The sequence below is a fragment of the Enoplosus armatus genome, chromosome 11 (assembly GCF_043641665.1).
Source record: "Enoplosus armatus isolate fEnoArm2 chromosome 11, fEnoArm2.hap1, whole genome shotgun sequence".
Lineage (NCBI taxonomy): Eukaryota > Metazoa > Chordata > Actinopteri > Centrarchiformes > Enoplosidae > Enoplosus > Enoplosus armatus.
In genome coordinates, this window is record NC_092190.1 from 4242665 (window position 1) to 4261572 (window position 18908).

The window sequence follows — 18908 nt, forward strand, 5'->3', positions numbered from 1 at the left end:
GAATACTTTTAATTTGTATGCATGTTTCTTCCTGAGCACTGGCTGGCAGTTTATTTTCCGCTGTTCGTTTTTTTTTCTGCTAGCCCAACGTTAGCTGGATAAGTTAGCCTCACGTTCGCTTGTTAGCTAGCATTTTGTATCGACTAATCAGCTCACACAGACTGGCACTGTCAGAGAATGAACTTGGTATTCTGTGTAGAGACGCCGAGACATCGTAGCTCCATACAGACCCGATAGAAAACTACTGGTTACAATAAATAGGCTCAGATTAACATTTATTTAACAATCGCTGGCTTGACCCTTCGGTCATTAATACGACCCCTTATGTTAGTGTTTAAAGGGGCTACTCGCTTGATTTCCATCCATCCTTCACATTAGCACTCGGAGCAGTTGCAGAGCGAAATAGAACATTTGCTGCACGTCTTCTTTCTACATAATGCGGCCACGGGGGAAATGAAGCCTGTGCCTGTTTAGAATGCAGCCACATGGGTATTTGCTAGAAGGATTGAAGTTAAGGCATAAGACAGCACAGGAGACGTGCATTCAGTGTATTTAGCGTGCATCTCCTGCCCCTCTTGCAAAGGGTCGCCACACAACTGAATTGTCATTCCAGTCGACTCCGATGGGTACCGATGGCAAGAGGATTTGTATGTAGACTGATGCTGCTCTTGATCTCTGTCACTGTTTGTAATTTTATCACGATAGCATGATGTCCGATAGCAAGACATACGTCCCTGCAATGCAATAAAACAGCTAAATAGAAAGCTGGTGTTCAACGTTAGTCCTGGCAGAGATGCCAGTATGCAGCAGTTGTTTGGTGATTGCCTCAGATATTGCACAGCCCCTTGATACCTTAAGCCTTTGGAAAATATGTTTGTCATTTTTCTCATGGCCAAAGGATTAAGTGTTTTGTGTGTGTGTGTGAGAGAGAGATGCTGAGGTATTTATTTTTTTTAGATGACATGTTGTTAAATTCACCACAGCATGCGAGAGGATTGTTTATTACTCTAATATTTCACCTATCACTTGATATAAGACGTACCAGTTTCTTGAGTTGTCACCACGTGTTTGATCGTAATTCAGCGCTGTTATGCTCAATAGAAACCTGTCAGAGAGTGCTTGGTGAGATGATACTAGTGGTTACAGGGGACATGCTGCCATGGTGGAGAAATGACAACTGAATATAAAGGGTATCAGCTCCTCTATCCTGACAGAACCCAGAGGATACTCACTGTGTTGAGGTAGGGCGGTTAAAATGAAGGGAGGAAAAGATCAGAATTTTCTAAAATGGTGGCAAGTCTCTGGTAACTTCCCTGTAAGTGGGTTTCTATGACTTAGTTGTAACTCACCAACTCTATTCAAAGCTAACTCTTTGCCTCTAATTTTTATTTTCAGAATCGTCATGACCATTTTCCTGCTGACCAGTCACTCCTTCACTGAGGGACCTCAGCCCTTTTTGGTTTCTGGACTTATCAATGCAGGGATGAGATAATAAAGTCAACCAGCTCGTGCATGCTGCTACAACAACACCTGTGGCACTTGTAAACCCACCCCACCCTGCCCCCCCTAACTCCTCCCCAAGCTAAGTTCATTTCAACAGTCAAACCATGACGACTCCGGCTCTCCTGCCGCTGTCAGGCCGCAGGATACCCACTCTGTCGCCGGGCGCCTCCTCTTTCCCGCACCACAGGGCTACGTTGAGGCTCTCCGAGAAGTTCATCCTCCTCCTCATTCTCAGTGCCTTCATCACCTTATGCTTCGGGGCCTTCTTCTTCCTCCCAGACAATTCCAAGCACAAGCGCTTTGACCTGGGCTTGGAGGATGTGCTCATCCCTCATATTGACTCGCCCAAAGAGGGGAAGCACGCTTCTGGACAGGTGATCATACATGGACAGGGAGGACATGACGAGCACAGACACAGGTAAGGACCAAGAATGGAAGTGTTTGTATTTAATGTTTTTGTATTTCTGGTGTGTGTGTGACATAACCTGCCCTGTCTCATCTTAAGGAGATTATTTTTTTCTTATGAAGATGAAGAGAAGAAACTTTTGCCACAAGATTTCTTAAAAATAAGTAATTACTAAGTTTATTTTTGTATCTTTACCCACTTTACACCACACAGATATTTCCTCCAGGCTATGAAAGCAGGTGTACTGATATCACCCATGGGTGTTGCAGAGTTTGTAAAGTGATACACACTCTCCTGAATGTTTAGATACACGTCAGCACAGGTGTTAGTTCCTCCTCCTCCTTTTTCCCTCATCCTATTGTGCAGCTGGGGTTGCTCTGAATACTCTCACCCTTGTCTTCGTTGGGTGTAATTGTTTAAGTTCTTGCACAGGAGAAATTTTATCACCTTGGTCACGGTGTTGTTGTAGTGTCCCACGGGCAGATGTGGTTGAACCTGATGAGCTAGAACGCACAGGCTGTTTGAAAAGCTTTAGTAACTGCTTAAACATGCTCGGAAATTATGGCCTGCTATGAGCCAAATGCTGGTAAATTTTGGCTGCAGCTTTTACATTTGTCGTGTGGGTTGTCCAGCCTCTTTGGCTGGTTGCCAGCCATCGTTTTGTGGCTCTTTTCCCCCTCCTAAATCAAATTCATATTTGGCTACTCTAAGTGTCTTGTGCTATTTGGAATCCAGGTTTCATGCCCTGCTACCAAATTTTATTCCCAACTGACTCAAGCGTGGTTAAAAGGGATTCTATCATATTTACATTTCAAAGTTTTTAATTACTTACTGTAAGCGAGCAAATCTGTACTGGAGGCTATTTTGTAACGTAAAAGCCACATAGCTTTAATTTTTGGGATGCTCTAACAAAATGTAACCTCATATTTGGGAATCATGAAGTGTTTTTTTTCCCCCGAGATGTTTCTGAACTGTTAAGTTAAACTGTTGAACATTAACATTTAGCACGGGGAAAAAATGCAGTTTTTACGTTTTCTGATTAATTGCATTTTGAATGTCAGGCTCTGTGGGTTTTCAGATCCTCTTTTTATTCATAAGCAGTTCACTACGCACACACTGAATTAATCAAACAGTAAAGGATTTTTTTTTCTAATTACATATACAATACCACTTGATTGGCATAACCCATACATGTATGAATTATGATGCATCCTTACATATTATGTATTATTTTGTTGTGACAAAAGACTTGTGGCTGAAATAAAACAGTAGGTGGAAAGGATAATTTTGTAGTAAAAGGTCTCCACGCTGGTGTAGGAGGTCATTAGTTGGGTGCTGGGCAAGGTGTTAAAAGCAATTTCTCAAACAGTTTCACAGTGGGGAACAGTGAGTGTTGCCTCCTTGTCCCCTGTGGTGCCTTTTTTATTTTTCCTTCCTGAAAACCTTCTAGAGCTTGGGATTCTGCCTGCTGGAAATAATGTAATTATTGGTGGCCAGCGACTCGGAAGGAGCAGACAGTATTGGGCTCAGGTGGTGCTGTTTGTCATAGTCGGAACCGCAAAGGTTTTTTGAAACATAAAGGTAGGAGGCTTGGAGATGTTCATGCTTCTCCAGAGGTGGCGGTTTATATCAGGGATGAGAAAGGGCTCAGTAATGGGATACGGAAGTGTTCGGAGCAGGTTGCATGTCTGGGCACTTTTGGTAGTCATTGCAGTAAATCCCAGACAATATCCTTTGCACATTTAAGTGAGCTGTCATTGTTCTTGGCTAATGCACCCATACATGCTTAAATGATGTACCAATGGGCTTTGGCACAGAGGTGTTTCTCAGGGTGCAGCAACAGATAGCAGGAGGTCTTTCTTCCTTTGTTAAATAGGCTGGATCTGACTGATTTTATAGCCCCCTTTTCAGCTTTGTGATCTAATTTTTTTTATTGCAGCCAAGGCTCACCACCCTGGAATTTATGACATTGGTATCATGAAATTCAGCCTTCAAGATTAAAAATAAATAAATACATGCTGCTTTATTAAAATAGTATATTGACGTACATTTATAAGCATGTTCATTGAGGTCAGTTTTCAAGAATGCAACAAGACATAACAAATATCTCAGTACATGTTTGACTGAGTTTAAGAGTTATTGGCTGAAGTGAGATACAAGTAAAAGCGACTGAGATGTTCCTGGGATGACAGTTTAAGGTTTTAAAGAGGGAGAATAATACCTTTTGAAATCTCTTAAATGCACAAATGCTCCCTGTGAATTTAACCTTGCATAAGCATTCATGTGATGTGATATGTTTTCATTTTTTTTCACTGCTTATAGCAGCTTATGGAAATGTGTTCAATTTGCTTTTTGGTGTGGCTGCCTCAGCTGTTCTTAAAATCATCATTGTGGGCTCCAGAGGACCAGGGTTCAAACAGCCCCTGGAAAATGAGGCGCGCTAGCATTTAAAGAGGCCCTCAGGAGCACAGGCAGTCTCATAATAATTTCACCTTTACTTTATTCGGCCACAGAAAACCCCACAGAACCAGTTCTCTGTTCACAAGTTCACCCTGTTAATAGTCTTAAAGAGTGTGTCCTCCAAAGCGTGTTTTTTCTCCTGAGGCCAGTGGATTTCTTCAATTGTTTGCAATGGGAGTGCCGCATATTTACACTCTGCTACAAACAGCAGCAGGACGAGCGCTGAGCATCTATTCTGCGCTGAGCGCTGCATGTTCGGAGTTTTTTTCTGGTGGCAGACAGTTGGAAATTTTTCAACTTTGGGTAAAATGCTGCGCTCGTCACTGTCACTTTTTACCCAGCCGTCCAATCACAGTGGAGAAGGGGTGCCTGGTATATTCAGCTGGGGAAAAAAAAAAGCTTTGGTGGACACACCCCCATACAGTGTAAAGGCTTTTGGGAGAGCTAAAGTTATTATTCTAACTATCTGTTACAGAACTATCTGTTTTAGTGAATTTTTGAGATATTGACAATAATTAAAAATATCCAAGAATAATGTTAAAGGGCTTTGCACACATCTGGCTTGTGCCGTTTGGCAGTAGGCTACTGGACTGAATTCTCATTTTGTGGATTAGGGTGTTTGTTTTTAACAACATTGAGGAAGAATGGTAAGCAGTAGACTTGTAAAACAGTTGCATGTGCTTTGTTGTTTACTCTTGCTGATACAAGGTTTAGTGTTGTGTCCTAAACATGAGCAGTGTCTTCACAAGGATACTTTCTTAGCAGGTTATATATAGGGTAATGATTGTGGAATACATAGTATATCAGGGTAATCTTATATTCTATATAGATGATGACTATAAGACAATTTGTCCTCACAGCTCAGGTAGGCATTCAATCATTCTGTTTGTTAGACACATACTCGCCCACTCTCCTGTCAAGCGCCTCGAATCAGTCATTTACAACCAAGGAAACATTTTCTCTGACTGTTAGCATTTTCAACTCTGTCTCTTTGTGACATTGTGTTTCTTGGCTGCTTGATGTATGACTTTTGTCTCATATCTGTGGTAAAGATCTCTCAAGATTTTTATTCCTTTGTAGGGTTACGTAACATGAGCCAGCAGATGGGTTGTGAGTTTAACTGGTTTTACTGGAGACTTCTGGGGCTGATGAGCTCTGGCAGCTCTGGCAGCTCTGGCAGTACTTAAGACGGGTGGGGGAAAAACAGGCCATAATAACAAAAACTCTCAAAGTACAAGATCTGATACTGTCACTCTGCTGTTGTGAATATATAAACGTATTTCAAACATAATTCCAGGAAAAACATCCTATATTAGGGCCAATATGGCACAACATTTAAACAAAATATCAGTTCAATTAACTTCGCTTTGAGATTTGTGTTATTAGATTGGTGCAACATTAATTGAAATGGTCTGCATTTCTACTGTGTGTGTGTGTATAATAAATGTGTATAGAGGGCAGTGAAATGGAACACTTTGGATGGCTGTCTTGAGTGCCAGAGATCACTTGGGTGCAATGCTTTGTCAAGCTCAACATACTGTGAGGCCATTAATGATGCTGACTTGGTTTTCTTTTGGTCCAACGATATAGGAGTAGCCAGGAGCAGTAAAATTGACATGTTGACAGGGGCAGTGACGTTTCAGCAGCAGAGTAAGCATAGACGGGTACAGCAGCAAAAAATCCCACTTATTATATGATCAGACATTTGAGGCAGTTTGTCTTGCAGACCAGAACATGAATAATTATGCCTCCAGACTACCCGGTAATTAATGACCAAGGCAAGTGCATGTTAAGAAACTTTATATGTATTGCTATCTGAAATGCATATGTCATAGGGCTTGGTGATAACGTGACATGATTATCATTTGCTGGCTTTCAGTGGAATTGTGTTGTGACAATGTGATCATATTGTGTTATTGTTTTACAACATTCTGTTGTCCAAATTAATATTTCTGCACAAATTGTATTAAAAACTACATGAGTTACAGAGATTTTACAGGTGTTGATTTACACCTATTGTTTTATGTGATTTTTTGCGTGCATTAGTTGATTGGCAGAAAATAAATCTATTTTGAGTTCAATTGATGGTTGCAGTAATTTTTCCATGACAAAATCCCAAACAGCCCCTAGTTGCAACTACTCCAGTACGAGGATTTGCTGCTTTTCTGTGTTTTACATCATTATGAACTGAATATCTTTTTGATTTTGGTCAACAAAGCTATTTGCAGACGTCACCTTGGGCTTTGAGACAATAAATACATTAAACGATTGATCGTTAGATCAGTTGATAATGAAAAGAATCTTTAGTTGCAGCCCTATATCTGCTGTAATGAGATGTACCGACATTGGAAAATATTTGTATTAATATAACGATATCAATATTAACCATATCACCCAGCCCTCCATTGCAGTTAGCCTGTAAATCCAAATCCTATCGAAAGCATTGTTTCTTGTGTTCTCTGACAACAGATTCTCGTCTACTTAGACTTAAAACTGCCAAGTGAAGATTTCTGAATTGTGTTATTCTGTCTGGGTTTGGAAATTACGACATGAGAATTCATGCTGGGTACTTTCCAAAGTGCCCAGGAGGTTTGACAGGCTTGCCATCTGCCACCAAAATTAAGCACAATTTGGTTGTGTGATGGTGCAGTTATCAGTTAGTGCTGCGTAACCTGAAGGTATCTGCATATTATGTGTGTGTTTTGTCAGGACAATACTTTTCCCATATTACCTCTTTGACAAGCACATGAAAATAGGCAGTTTCATTGTAATGAAGCTTTTCTCTGCTGTGCAACTTCATTTGTAGGCCAGGGATTTGATACAGCACTGAAGTACCAATTTTGGGATTCTGTCTGAATCATCTTCACAACTGAGAGGAAAAAAATGCTTTTTGCAGTTTAGGGATTGCTCAAGTCAATACTGCAATATTCTGTTTTCTGAATGATTATTTGGCTCCATGGTCCAGTAAATATCAGATCATCTACCAATTGCTCTTCCAGTGGCTGAGGGAACTTGCCTGGGCATCCGCATGACGTATGAATTGCTCATGCAAGATGTAATAGTTGACTCTCTGCTCCTTCCTGTCTTCTTTTATTAAATGCTATCTGAAAAATAATAAGATACTGATGGAGAGCCCTGTGCCTGGAGGGGTTGAGAGTACAATTTGACTAGACTAGACTATTCCCATCTCCCCTGAATCTTTCAATTATTCCACCTGAAACTTTTGTACAAAGGTGTCACTATCTTTACCCACGTGTCTTAACCCCTCACACCCCCCACACACATATGGGTACTGCCCACATGACACCCAACACTTGGCTGCTGGCAAGAAAGACTGGAAACCCAGACTTCATGCTATTAGATGACCAGTTTGAAAAAACTGGCCTTGAGCAGTTTAGCATTTGGGACTAGAAAAGGAGTTAAATGATTTTTTTTAATTAAAAGCTGCTGGCACTTTTGCTTTACTGGGCAATTTGATATTACTGTCAGTGAACATTTTTGAAAGTGAGCAGCACCATCAGAAGAGACAAGTGGAACCACTGAGTCATGATATTAATGTGTTTCTGCAGTTTCTGTGCACCCATGCCACTGGCGCATTAAGTGGTACAGTACAACATCTGCCTCTGTAGCTTTCATACCCATAATATCAGTATGAGGGGTTAAATTCTCTGCTGTGCTATGTTTAAGTACGTGCACTATGGTTATGTTTGCTTGTTTTACTGTGATCAGAAGCAATCGCCGAGTGAGTCACGTAATGTTGAAACACGGCCGAAGGTAGAGCAAAATGTATAAGCACAACCTTTTCACACTGCATCCCTCTCATAATGCAGTTTAGTGCTGTGACCACAAGTAACCTGGTTTCATCACTTATTGCCTTGCCAGTTATTGTTAGGGTTGCAGGGCCATAGCTTTGCTTTTGCGCTCTGATATGGCCATGAATCAGCATCAAAGCCCCACAGATCATATTTAAGGCCTGGGCCAACATCAAAGTGCACTTATTTATCATATTTAGTGTGATCTTGGATATCATTTCTGTGTCTTCACGCTTCATTCGCCTGTCAGATGCAAAGTAAATCTAGGTTGGGGTGTGTTTGTGTCTGGTGTGTGTGTTTGTGTAAGAACCTCTGTGCTAATATAGGAGCACCAGCTTGTACGAGCCACCTCGCCCCATCACACACAAGCACACACACTGTCAAGCTTGCCCATACTGGAAGCAATACCAAGGCGCTGCAGAGCGCTCATGAAACCATCCATACTGGTTTGTAGATTAAACAGGGGTATAGCTATTTGATATCGGCCTCTGTCGTCCAGAGCAAATGGAGGAGTGAGTGTACCTCACCTACATAAAAGAGGCTTTTCACACATCCATCACCACTGTTGAGCTGTTTTCAATTTTATGTCTAAAGCCAGGCTATGGGGGGTTGTTGTGAACCTAAAATGGGGCTTTAAAGGATAACATCACTGCAATTTTAGCTGTCCCATCACTACGATTGCTTTTAAAAAGTCTAACCATAGGGGTGCATTTGCCACAGTCAGACGTTCAGCCGCAGGTTTGTCCTCAAAAAGGTACCTTTTGTGATGAATAACATCATGTGGACCTATATCATGTCAAACAGCATGTAAATGCTGCTAGGCCTGATGGCTTCGAGGACCATCTCCATACCCACATTTGTGGCTCACTATAGTTCATTGGGCAGGCTATGAAACAAATATATTTTCCCGCTGGGCTGGTAAACTATAAAATGCATTGTCCTTTTTTTGCTGCCAGCTAACGTTCTAGAAGAGAATATTCCCTCCAAATGATTTGCTTGGTTGCTTGCCCAAGTGGCTGGCAGGGTACTCTAAATTTCCAGCTGCAACAAGTACTTGGCATGGGGTACTTTTTTTTTTTGTCATTCTGGTGTTGTTTTACTGAATTTTTCAAAAGTAGTGTTCACTGCAGTAGTCTCTGACTTGCGGCCAGTGTGTTGATTTCCAATAACTCAAACTTTGCCAACAAATTGTCACTTGTTGTTTAAACATTTGAATTATACAAGAAATGTTTCATTTTAGTGACCGTCTCTAGAAATGACCTTCTAAACGGATCCTCTTGGAGCATAGGAAGATACATTTTAAAACGTGATTGCTGAGTTTAAAACTTACAGCATCAAGTGCACAATTGGGAGTATAAAGAGTAATTATAAAAAGACAAAAAAAATCACTATTACCGCAAGGCCTTTTTCCTGATTATACCAGTCCCTATTACTGTGCCCATTTAAACTCGTTCTGTTGGTTTCAGAATAGATATCACTACATGCAGCATAAGATATCAATATAAATTCATCTTTCAGATCCGTGTTCATAGTAATTTCACTGAGACTCATCCTAATTAATTTGTCTGTTGTCAGGAGATTTCATCTAGTACAGTTGGTATTAGAGCGAGCAGCCTGCAGAATGAGGAGTGGACTTCCATCAAGCATAATCTCCTCATTAACACTGCTGCTTTTTATCAGATCTGCTCTCTGTGTGTCTCATTTCCTGTCTCTCTTTCTCTTGTTTTGTTTCCATCTTTTTCATGTGATCATGATGTTGTTTTCTCTGTAGAACACAGCTGCAGCCTCTCAGATTGGCGATTGGCTGAAGAGCAGTGTGTGTTTGTGTGTGTGAGAGAGAGAGAGAGAGTGAGAGTGCATGTCTTTTTGTCTGGTAGGAAAAAAACTAGGGTTTTCACTCATGCTTACGTTTCAGAGGCTGTGCTTCAGTACAGGTTTTTTGTCATTCTGTGTCTTCACGCCAAAGGATGCAGTTTCTGGTTTCAGTGATTACCCTCCATTAGTTAAAGAGGAAGAACAAGACAGTAAACTCACCTGTTGGAATATTCAGTTTAAACAGAAGCCTGCATATATTCAACTCTTTGATTTTTTTATATATACAATATATGAAATTCCCAACAGATGTGTCACATCATGTAAACAAAGACTGGGAGGAGAAGAAAGCAGCAGTAGTGTAAAAAAGCAATATGTTATCACTAATACCTCAATTAATGAAGGCACAAAGAACCAATATTGATATTTATTAGACAGCATTACCAGATGACCAAAAGAATTTGTTTACCTGCAATGGTAATAATATTTCTTTCTGGGTGTTTTTCATTGTTTAGGTCAAGTTAGGCTGCTGTAAAATGGGGCTTTGACATCTTTGTGTTTATACTGTGTTATTCTGTCTTACTTTTGACCCATAATGTGTGGATCTCTCTCCTCTCTGAAAACACATGTCAGGCAAAATCATCTTTGTTTTTCTGATGTACATTGACAAAGCCCTGCTTACTGTGTGTTGTGTGCATGGCTGTCAAGTCCACCACAAGGGCTACATCTGCTGCTTATAAAGTCAGGTCAACAGTATAACAGTGCCTTAGAGAATATCACCTGTCGAGCGTGGCAGCCAATTTTAACATACAACACAAAACTCCTGGGAATTGGGATCAAATTCCAAGAGAGGCGGAGATGGGGGAAAGGCAAACATTTTCTGGTTGAAATCTTGTATTTTGATGTCATATTTGCATTATAAAGAACATATTTTTTATATGAATTGATATATGTACATACAAATGAAGATGTAATTTAGCAATGATGATTTGTGCATATTAGTTTGCTTGATTTGTACTCAAAAATTCAAGCGTAGCCTGTATATTTTGCTTTATTACATTGAATTTATAGAAATAATGAGGCAGAAAGTGACCTGAAACAGAGTGGACTAAGCAGGAAAATGTCAGTGCTGCATCATTATATCTCCAGAAGGTCATCCTTTCTGATAACTGTTTGTGTTGTTGTGTAGGCATGTCACAATTCATTATCTGCGGTTAGTCACAAGGTCGTGCCATATTTCCCACACACCAGAGATGATATCAGATGTCAGTCAGTTTAAAAAAAAAAAAAAAAAAAAAAAATCAAAGCCATGTTACAACAGGATACAAGGTACTGGAAAATAGACACATGATATATAAACACAAAATATACTGCTGTGCTGGAACAGACAATTGTTGCTGGAAAACTACTCTCTAGATTCGCAGTCAAAGAGAATATGATAAGAATCAATGGGAATGTTAGTTGTAGTCTGTAATATTTGGGGTTGTGTTTCAAGATAAAATCATCCCTATACAAAAACCTAGTCTTAATAACACATTTGATTGTTCCAAAAGTATAATAGATGAGTGGAGAAGTTTTTTTTTTTCTTCTAAAAATCAGTTTGACATCATCTTGTTTACTTTCAGTCCTTCAAGCCTGTCTCAGAGTGCGCTCCGGGCACAGCATCCAGTTTTACAAAAAGACACAAAAAGAGTCTCAAATGTTCTGATATCAGTGGTCTTTTGAACACATGCTCACCTTTTAATTCCACAGCTGCCAGCTTTATTTCATTTCATGTGCCCCCTGCAGCTCTAGATTGTGGAAAATAACATTGGTTGGTTCAGATTTTTATGGGAAATCATATGGAAATAATTACCACTAGCTTTAGGTGTTTGGTTAATTAAATTGTTACGCTTGTCTAGATTACCTACTTGGTATTTTTGTAATGTTGAATGACAAACAGTAGGTCTTTTTTCCCCTGATCAAATTGAAGTCATTTTTGAACACCCACAGTGCCCAGCAGTCATATTAGTTCAGCAGAAAATCCAAAAGACGTTCCCTGAATAGAGATGAGGAATACATTATTTTATCACTTTGATTTAGTTCTTGCCAGGAAATAGTTTTATTAATTAAGAAAAGTAAAAATGGCAACCATAAAGACTGCATCTCTTCTCAAAAAAAGATAAAATTGGGACATTTTGGAATACAGTTTTTCAGGGTTCAGGGCCTTCAAAGTTTGTCAAAATAAATGTAAGAACAGGAATGTTAGAGTGAAAAACTAAATATAACCCAGAGCTTGTGACTCACACAACCCTTATCAACACGGATGACAACCCTGTAATTGATTTTAGCAGGATTTCCTGACTTCATTTAATGAGCTTCTGTTTCTCTCATGACCGTTGGCATGTCTAGGCTTGTTGCAGTGAATGATATTACCGGACCTATACAGTGAGTTTACCAGTGCAGCTTTCCTCACACTGCCCCTACTGTCATTTAACTCCGTATAGAAAACCCAGTTCATTCAGCGAGCCATGCAGCTGCAGCACCATTTATGATAAATGACACAGTGAAAATCAAAGTGAAAAATAGGAGCCTCGAATGGGGGGGGGGCTTGAATTAAACGTCCTCTAAACCATGACGTGGTAGATGTTATAATTTCAGCTTGGTTGTAGTTGACAGTGGTGGTACTCCAAATTAAGTCAGGCAGGTAAAATCTTGGGCTCTCTGGTGAGAGACGAAGCATTTTGATAGTTTACAATCAGCTAATCAGAGATAAAATGGAGAAAATATAGAAGTTGTTTTCTAGATAAAACTGGGCTTTGATGTTTGCATGTGGAACTGAACAACAAGTGTGGTGCTGCGTTACTGTTGTGACAGCGGCAACTGTGACGTCATCTCCTGTCTGGCAGTTTAACTGTGTGAAAATGAGTGAGTAGGAATTGCTGTTTGCAATCTCATTTCATCTTTGAAGCTCCTCTGTGATCACTCAAAGAGGCATGCAGCGGAGAGAGATGTATCCAGAATTCGTAAGGTAATTGCAGATTTTGTAAGGCGTAACAGGAAAGAGCAAGATGTAATGAATCACTGCTCCTTGAAAAATTACTTTTAAAATGAGTTACAGCTTGTACCGAGGAAGGAAACTGCATGGGTAGCACCTTGACATTAGTCAGAAGTGGTGGCTTTTTGGGAACTATGTGTTAAAACAGAACAAATCCAGATTCGTGATTGGTAACGACCCTAAAGCCAGCATCCCTAATAATTACAGCACTCTTGAGACTGAAATGGTGCCTGACCACTGATTACCCTAGACCCCCAGGGGAAGAAGTGAAGGAAGGCGGGAGGTGGAGATGAAGGATGGATGAAAGGAAAGGAGAAGACTGTGGTGTCCAGGAGTAGTGCTGAAACTAGTGATTTGTTATTCTCAATTTATTATTACAAATTAATTGAAAGAATAAACGAGCGAGTACAAGTGAGTGCCATCTTTGGTGCTAGCTCCTTGTTCGTGTAAGAGAGAAAGTGTGTCAAACAAATCGTAGTAGTGCCCATTGGGAGTGTGCCTCGCCGTGTCTCCCCTTGGTGATCTCTCTGGAGTGCAGCAGTGACAAGACCTCTTGAAACCCAGAGAGAGAAAAAAAAGAGTGACACTTGTTTGAATTGGTTTGCATGAGTGCTGCACTGTCTGTTTGTAGTGACAGAAGGACAAGGGGAGCCGCTGCCCCCAAAAAGAGACAAAATCAAGAACAAGAAAGTGGAAAGAGAATCAGAGAGGGAGAAAGAGGAAGTACTCAGGGATGATGTGACCGTGGTTAACTACAAAGCTTCTCACCAAATCCCATCCCTGCCGAACACTGGAGCTGCAGTCTTGCCCCACAATGGCTCCCTGTCAGTCAAAGCAATGGGATCAAAGTGAGATAGCTCAACGCCGAATTAAGAATTGACCTTCAGGCCAATTCAATTGGCTTGAATTTCAAATAAACCTTCCTGAATTCACAGGCAAATTCAGCCCCCCCTTCTCCATAACCAGCACAATCACACAAGCTGAATCAGAGCCATACGGGCCGATAATAAATGTACCTTGTACCAGAGCTGTAACACGCCGGCTGTTGGATTTATTATTGGCCTGGGGATGGGAAATGGGATTTCTGTTCTTGTGGTGATTTTTTTTTCTCTCTCAATATCATGACTCTTGGGAAACCTTTTGAGGCAGCGATGATATGCAGGAATGCCTGCATGTCGGATTGTTTTAAACTAGGTCAGAATCAATGGGAATAAAAGAGTGCCACGGCTTTGGCTTGATATTGAGCCAGTTATTAGTTAGTCAGCAATTTTCTGAGCACTGTTGACCTTTTTCATCTACATTTGTTCTGAATAATATCTACTCAAATACATTTGTATGTTTTTTTTTAAAGCATCTGATAATTATTTAAAATTGCATCGTCATTATACACAACTGTCTGTGCCACTATATCGCCATAAAAAGAAAAAGATGGACTTTGATTTTAGCCATTGTAGGATAAGTGTCTTTGCAGCAGCAAGAAGTTACAGGATATAACCAGAAAAATAAGCTCCTTGCTACAGCTTGGGCATTTGAGGCTACAGATGCTCAATAGCTCATCATTAAGATAGGAAAATTCAGTTAGGTCCCCATTTTTACCTCTAATGCCACTTTCAGGTTGTCCAGGCTCAACCCTACAATCTCTTAGAGGACTACAAACAGCAAAAGTACTATATATATATATATATATATATATATATATATATATATATATATATATAGCAAAACTATAGTAATGCAAAGAAAATTGTTGAAAGAATTGCTCTTATGTATTGTTTTTGCCAGGGGAAAATGGGAGCATCTTCAAGGATGTTCCTCTCTAAAGGTTTGGTGATTGAACCTCTCAATCATCATTTTCCACACTTGAAAAAACCTTATCTAGCTGGGCAGAAGCCAACCAGGCTCACTGCTTATTTGTTTTATGGCCGGCCTGTGCTAGCTGCAGGAGATGGACTCCTGTGTTTGGTATGAAGGCATTAGTCAGCCAGCCATGATGTAGGTCAGAAGGGCTGGATGTGAACATGGGTACAGACCGAGGGCTGTCAGGGCTCAGGTGTTCACCTGAAACATATGGCGAGAAAGATGGATGCATTATAAATGTGTTTTTCTACACCTATGTGAGAGAGAGGTACACAGAAAGGATGAGGGGGGAAAAAACAAGGACATCTCTGTACTTCATTATAGTACATGTTTTCATTGTTTACATTTGAGGTTTGATGATTATATTTTAAACTGCTTTGACAGTATTCAGACTGATGAGCAGCCATAGCAGGAAAGTAACTGATCACTAATTGTTACACACAACACTTGACAAGTGGGAGGAATGAGTTTTGGACAAATAATTAGAAAAACAGAAAGGAGGAGGGGTGCTTGGATAATGCAAAGATAGATGAGACAGCTTCCAGAAGGAGAAACAAGAACAGGGGAAAACAAAAGAAGTTGTGAATGTATTTGAGAGAAAGGGGAGTGTGTGTTTGTCACAGAGAGGCTGTAGCTAGTAGGAGGAGGTTGTTAGGGCAGAGAAAGACTTGAAAGAATAAGAGAGAGAGAGGATGCTGTTACACACCCACAGTTAAGCTTGCGAGAGTCGTTACAAATACAGCAATGCCCCTTCCATTTGCGCCAAGTGGGTCATGGGAAAAAGCAGGACATGGAAGCTGTCTGATAGTTCATGTTGATGGGAACCCCGGGAGCTACAGCTCGCAAGGAACAAAAACTCTGCTGCCTTACCAACCTCCAACATGGGCCTCTTCTCTCCACTTACAGTGTTTATGGGCTAGCAGGAGGCAGACTTGTCCACATCACTTGAAACTCTGGAGGGGGGCTGTTCCCATGAGAGCTCTTGCTTGACAAGAAGCAAACACTCTGTGGCCACGAGGCAGAGATGGACTATGGAAAAAAAGAAGATACTCTTGATTCATGAATTACCCTCACACAGGGATAACCTTTATCCAAACCCACCTTCATGCTCTTGTCCTGAGTAGGATGGATACGCGGACAATGTCTTCAACTAGCCCACCGTCATGCATTAAGACTGTATACAGTGCAATAATAGCCTTTTTGCAGTTTTACTTTATCTGTTCTTCATTAGCACCGCAGACTCCTCTTTTGTCTGGGATAAGTTAAAAAATGTGCTTCTCAACAAATTGACTTGGATGTCGTTGTTTTGTTGGTTGTGTGTTGAGGATTGTAGAAGGAAATTCAAACGTTTTTCATTTATGTTGAATAAACTTCCATGTGGCAGTCCTAAGCACTTTGATCATCATCCAGCTGTGTGTAGCAGTGATTGACAGGTGAGCATTTGTTATGGATGGTTATCTTAGCCAATCAGTTTGCATAGCCAATCATTGCTTGTAGTGCCAGTTTATTAAATGTGCACATTATCACATTAGTCAATCTAAGTCAGTCAGTTGGTAATCTAATCTGGACAAGCTTGGCTGGGATGCACGAAGGTGGCCGTGGATGTTTCAGCTGACATTGCCGTTCCAACAGAGTATTAAAGAGGGTCGCTCCAAGGAAATGTATTGTTTCTTCACCTATCTTTAATCTATAATCACTTAACATTGCATGCTGCTATAAAAATGTAATCTGGCTTTTGATTTAGTCTTTTTTTCAAGCACCTGGTAATTGTACATTTTCTTACGTCCAGGACTATATCTTACACCTTCACAGCAGATATAATTGGGGCTAGCACAAGAGGGAAATTACAGCAAATTATTTGTTTAAGAGGTAACTGGGGGATGTTGGAGTGGCCTGCATTTTCAGGCAGGAACCTCCAGAATATGTAAAAAAAAACCAAAAAAAAACAAAACATCTTTTAAATGGATTGTGTTGCATGTGACATCTTTGCACCATTCTCCTGAGAAGTGGACACCAATTAGCCTGCAGAGCACCTCTCAGCATATCAAACGCCCCTCCCCACCACTAGTTTTTAATCATATATTCTCATTTCAAGAGTTGATCTGGCTGTTGACGCGTGCAGATGGCACCAAGACCCCTCTACCTTTACGCACGAGAGACGGAAGAGTGCAGAAGAGTGAAGTGGTCAGCTACTATTGTGAAACCTCTGATGAGCTCTCAGAAATCTGCGGTTGATTTAGTTTTTCATAGGTTTTTCAAAGAGATGAGCACTGGGGAGGCGGTTCAGAAGAGGCCTCTTGGAACATGTTCCATGTGTTTCAATAAGGATTTTTGTTTTTTTACTGGACAACGGATTCATGAATGCATGTGTGAAAACGTGGTAAAGTAGTTTATCTTTTTTACAAAGGCTATTAAAGGCCATTTGAAAGTATTCTGTTCTATTGGCAACTCACAATTAATCTTTGAAACATTCTGAATGAACCATACCCCTAAAATGGCAGAATAAACTGTCAGAAAGAAAAATGAATCATGTCCAAGGGTTCTTGTCTCCTTAGGGAGGTTCTTACCCACCTTGAGACTCGGGTTGAAGAGGGGGAAAAATATATTACAAGCAACAAGGGGATTAGGTGCTGCTGAAGAGTGTGAGAATGACCTTTTTGTCATGGGGTTGCAATGACAGTTAGCTGTAGTTAAATATATATTCAGAGGCATAATTTACATTTACAAGATTGTGTTTCCTGTTTATGAGGGACCCCACAATGTTCTTCACAAAGGATTTCAATACAAAGGTAGATCTTTCTTTGAATACTACTTACATTCTGATTTGTCTGGTTTAACACGTGTCAGATTTGTTTCTTTAGATGTAAATTTCGTCAATTCAGTGTAATGTAGTAAATTTCTGATCCTTTGTGGGTGTTAATTTTGCCTCTGCCACCAGGTGTGCCGGTGAGTCAGCTAAGCAATACTGGGGTAAAAAATGTGAGGCTTTCGTAGAGTAGCCCCCTAAAAGTCAGGTCCCGACTGAGTTGAGTCTCGTGTTGTAAGTTGAAGCGTCATGAACCTATCTTATCTCAGAGTTATATTCTAACCTAGCTGTTGGAAAAGTCTAAACAATTGTAGCATCAATGCTTTGCTTCCTTCGCCCTCTGCATGCTGCTCTGCTGCTGTCACCTCCGACGCTGAAGGTTCAAGAGATTGGCCTTACAACTCCTAAATAGTATCAGACTCTGGGACTGCTTTCTCATTTTATCTCATGTATCTCTGAGTTTCAGCAGGGACGTGTAAGGAACTACAGTTGCAGACTCCAGACTCTGTCAACAGTGATGACCACAGATGAGCCTGTCAGCGGTCTCATATGGAAGGGGTTCAACGGGGGTTTAACACGAGTTGGCGCAGAGCGGGTCACACTTGGGTCTCATTGTGAAAGGGTGTGTACTCAGGGTGTGAAATGAGTTACTACTTGAGTTAGCCATGAGGCTAGGAGGTGATGGCACTCTAGCTGAGAGGGTTTCGATCGTCCCTGCAGCGGAGGGGGTTTTTGCCACCAGATGTGGCCTCATTATTTGCACATGTTGCAGTGGTGACTGCTTTTTCGGCTTTAATTACTTAAATGCACATGACCAACACATGCTTAGAATAATTCACATTTTCTTTACATAATCTGTCAGTTGCCCAGGTGAAAAGGACCGTGGGATTTAACTTAGGACACTTAACTCAGATCTTGTCTTATCCCCCTGCAATTGGAATTCAAATATTGTGCAGTCACTAATAGCCCAGTGGTCTTATTCCCCTGCTTAAGTGACTTGACTCGCTTTCTATGACCTCTATGTCTGTGCATGTCTCTGTTTGTTGCCATGGTTACATGGCATCTAGCCTGTGCTGCTATCCCCAGAGCTTTGTGTTTCCACAGCTCCAAAAAAAAAAAAGAAAGAAAGAAACGTACTCTTAAATACCCGACCAGGAAGCCGGACAACTGCTGCTTCTGTCCTGTTGCCATGGAAAGGGCCGGCTTTTAGTGAGC

The 18908-nt window shown here is 40.7% G+C and overlaps 1 protein-coding gene across 1 annotated transcript in view; it reads left to right on the forward strand.

The window, feature by feature from the left end:
- Window positions 1-1607: 1607 nt before the first annotated feature.
- man1a2 (mannosidase, alpha, class 1A, member 2) overlaps window positions 1608-18908 on the forward strand; it is a 103085-nt gene continuing 85784 nt past the window's right edge. Inside the window, exon 1 of the mRNA XM_070914705.1 lies at window positions 1608-1921. Within this exon, the coding sequence (XP_070770806.1) occupies window positions 1608-1921 (314 nt within the window). The remainder of the gene's footprint in view (window positions 1922-18908) is intronic.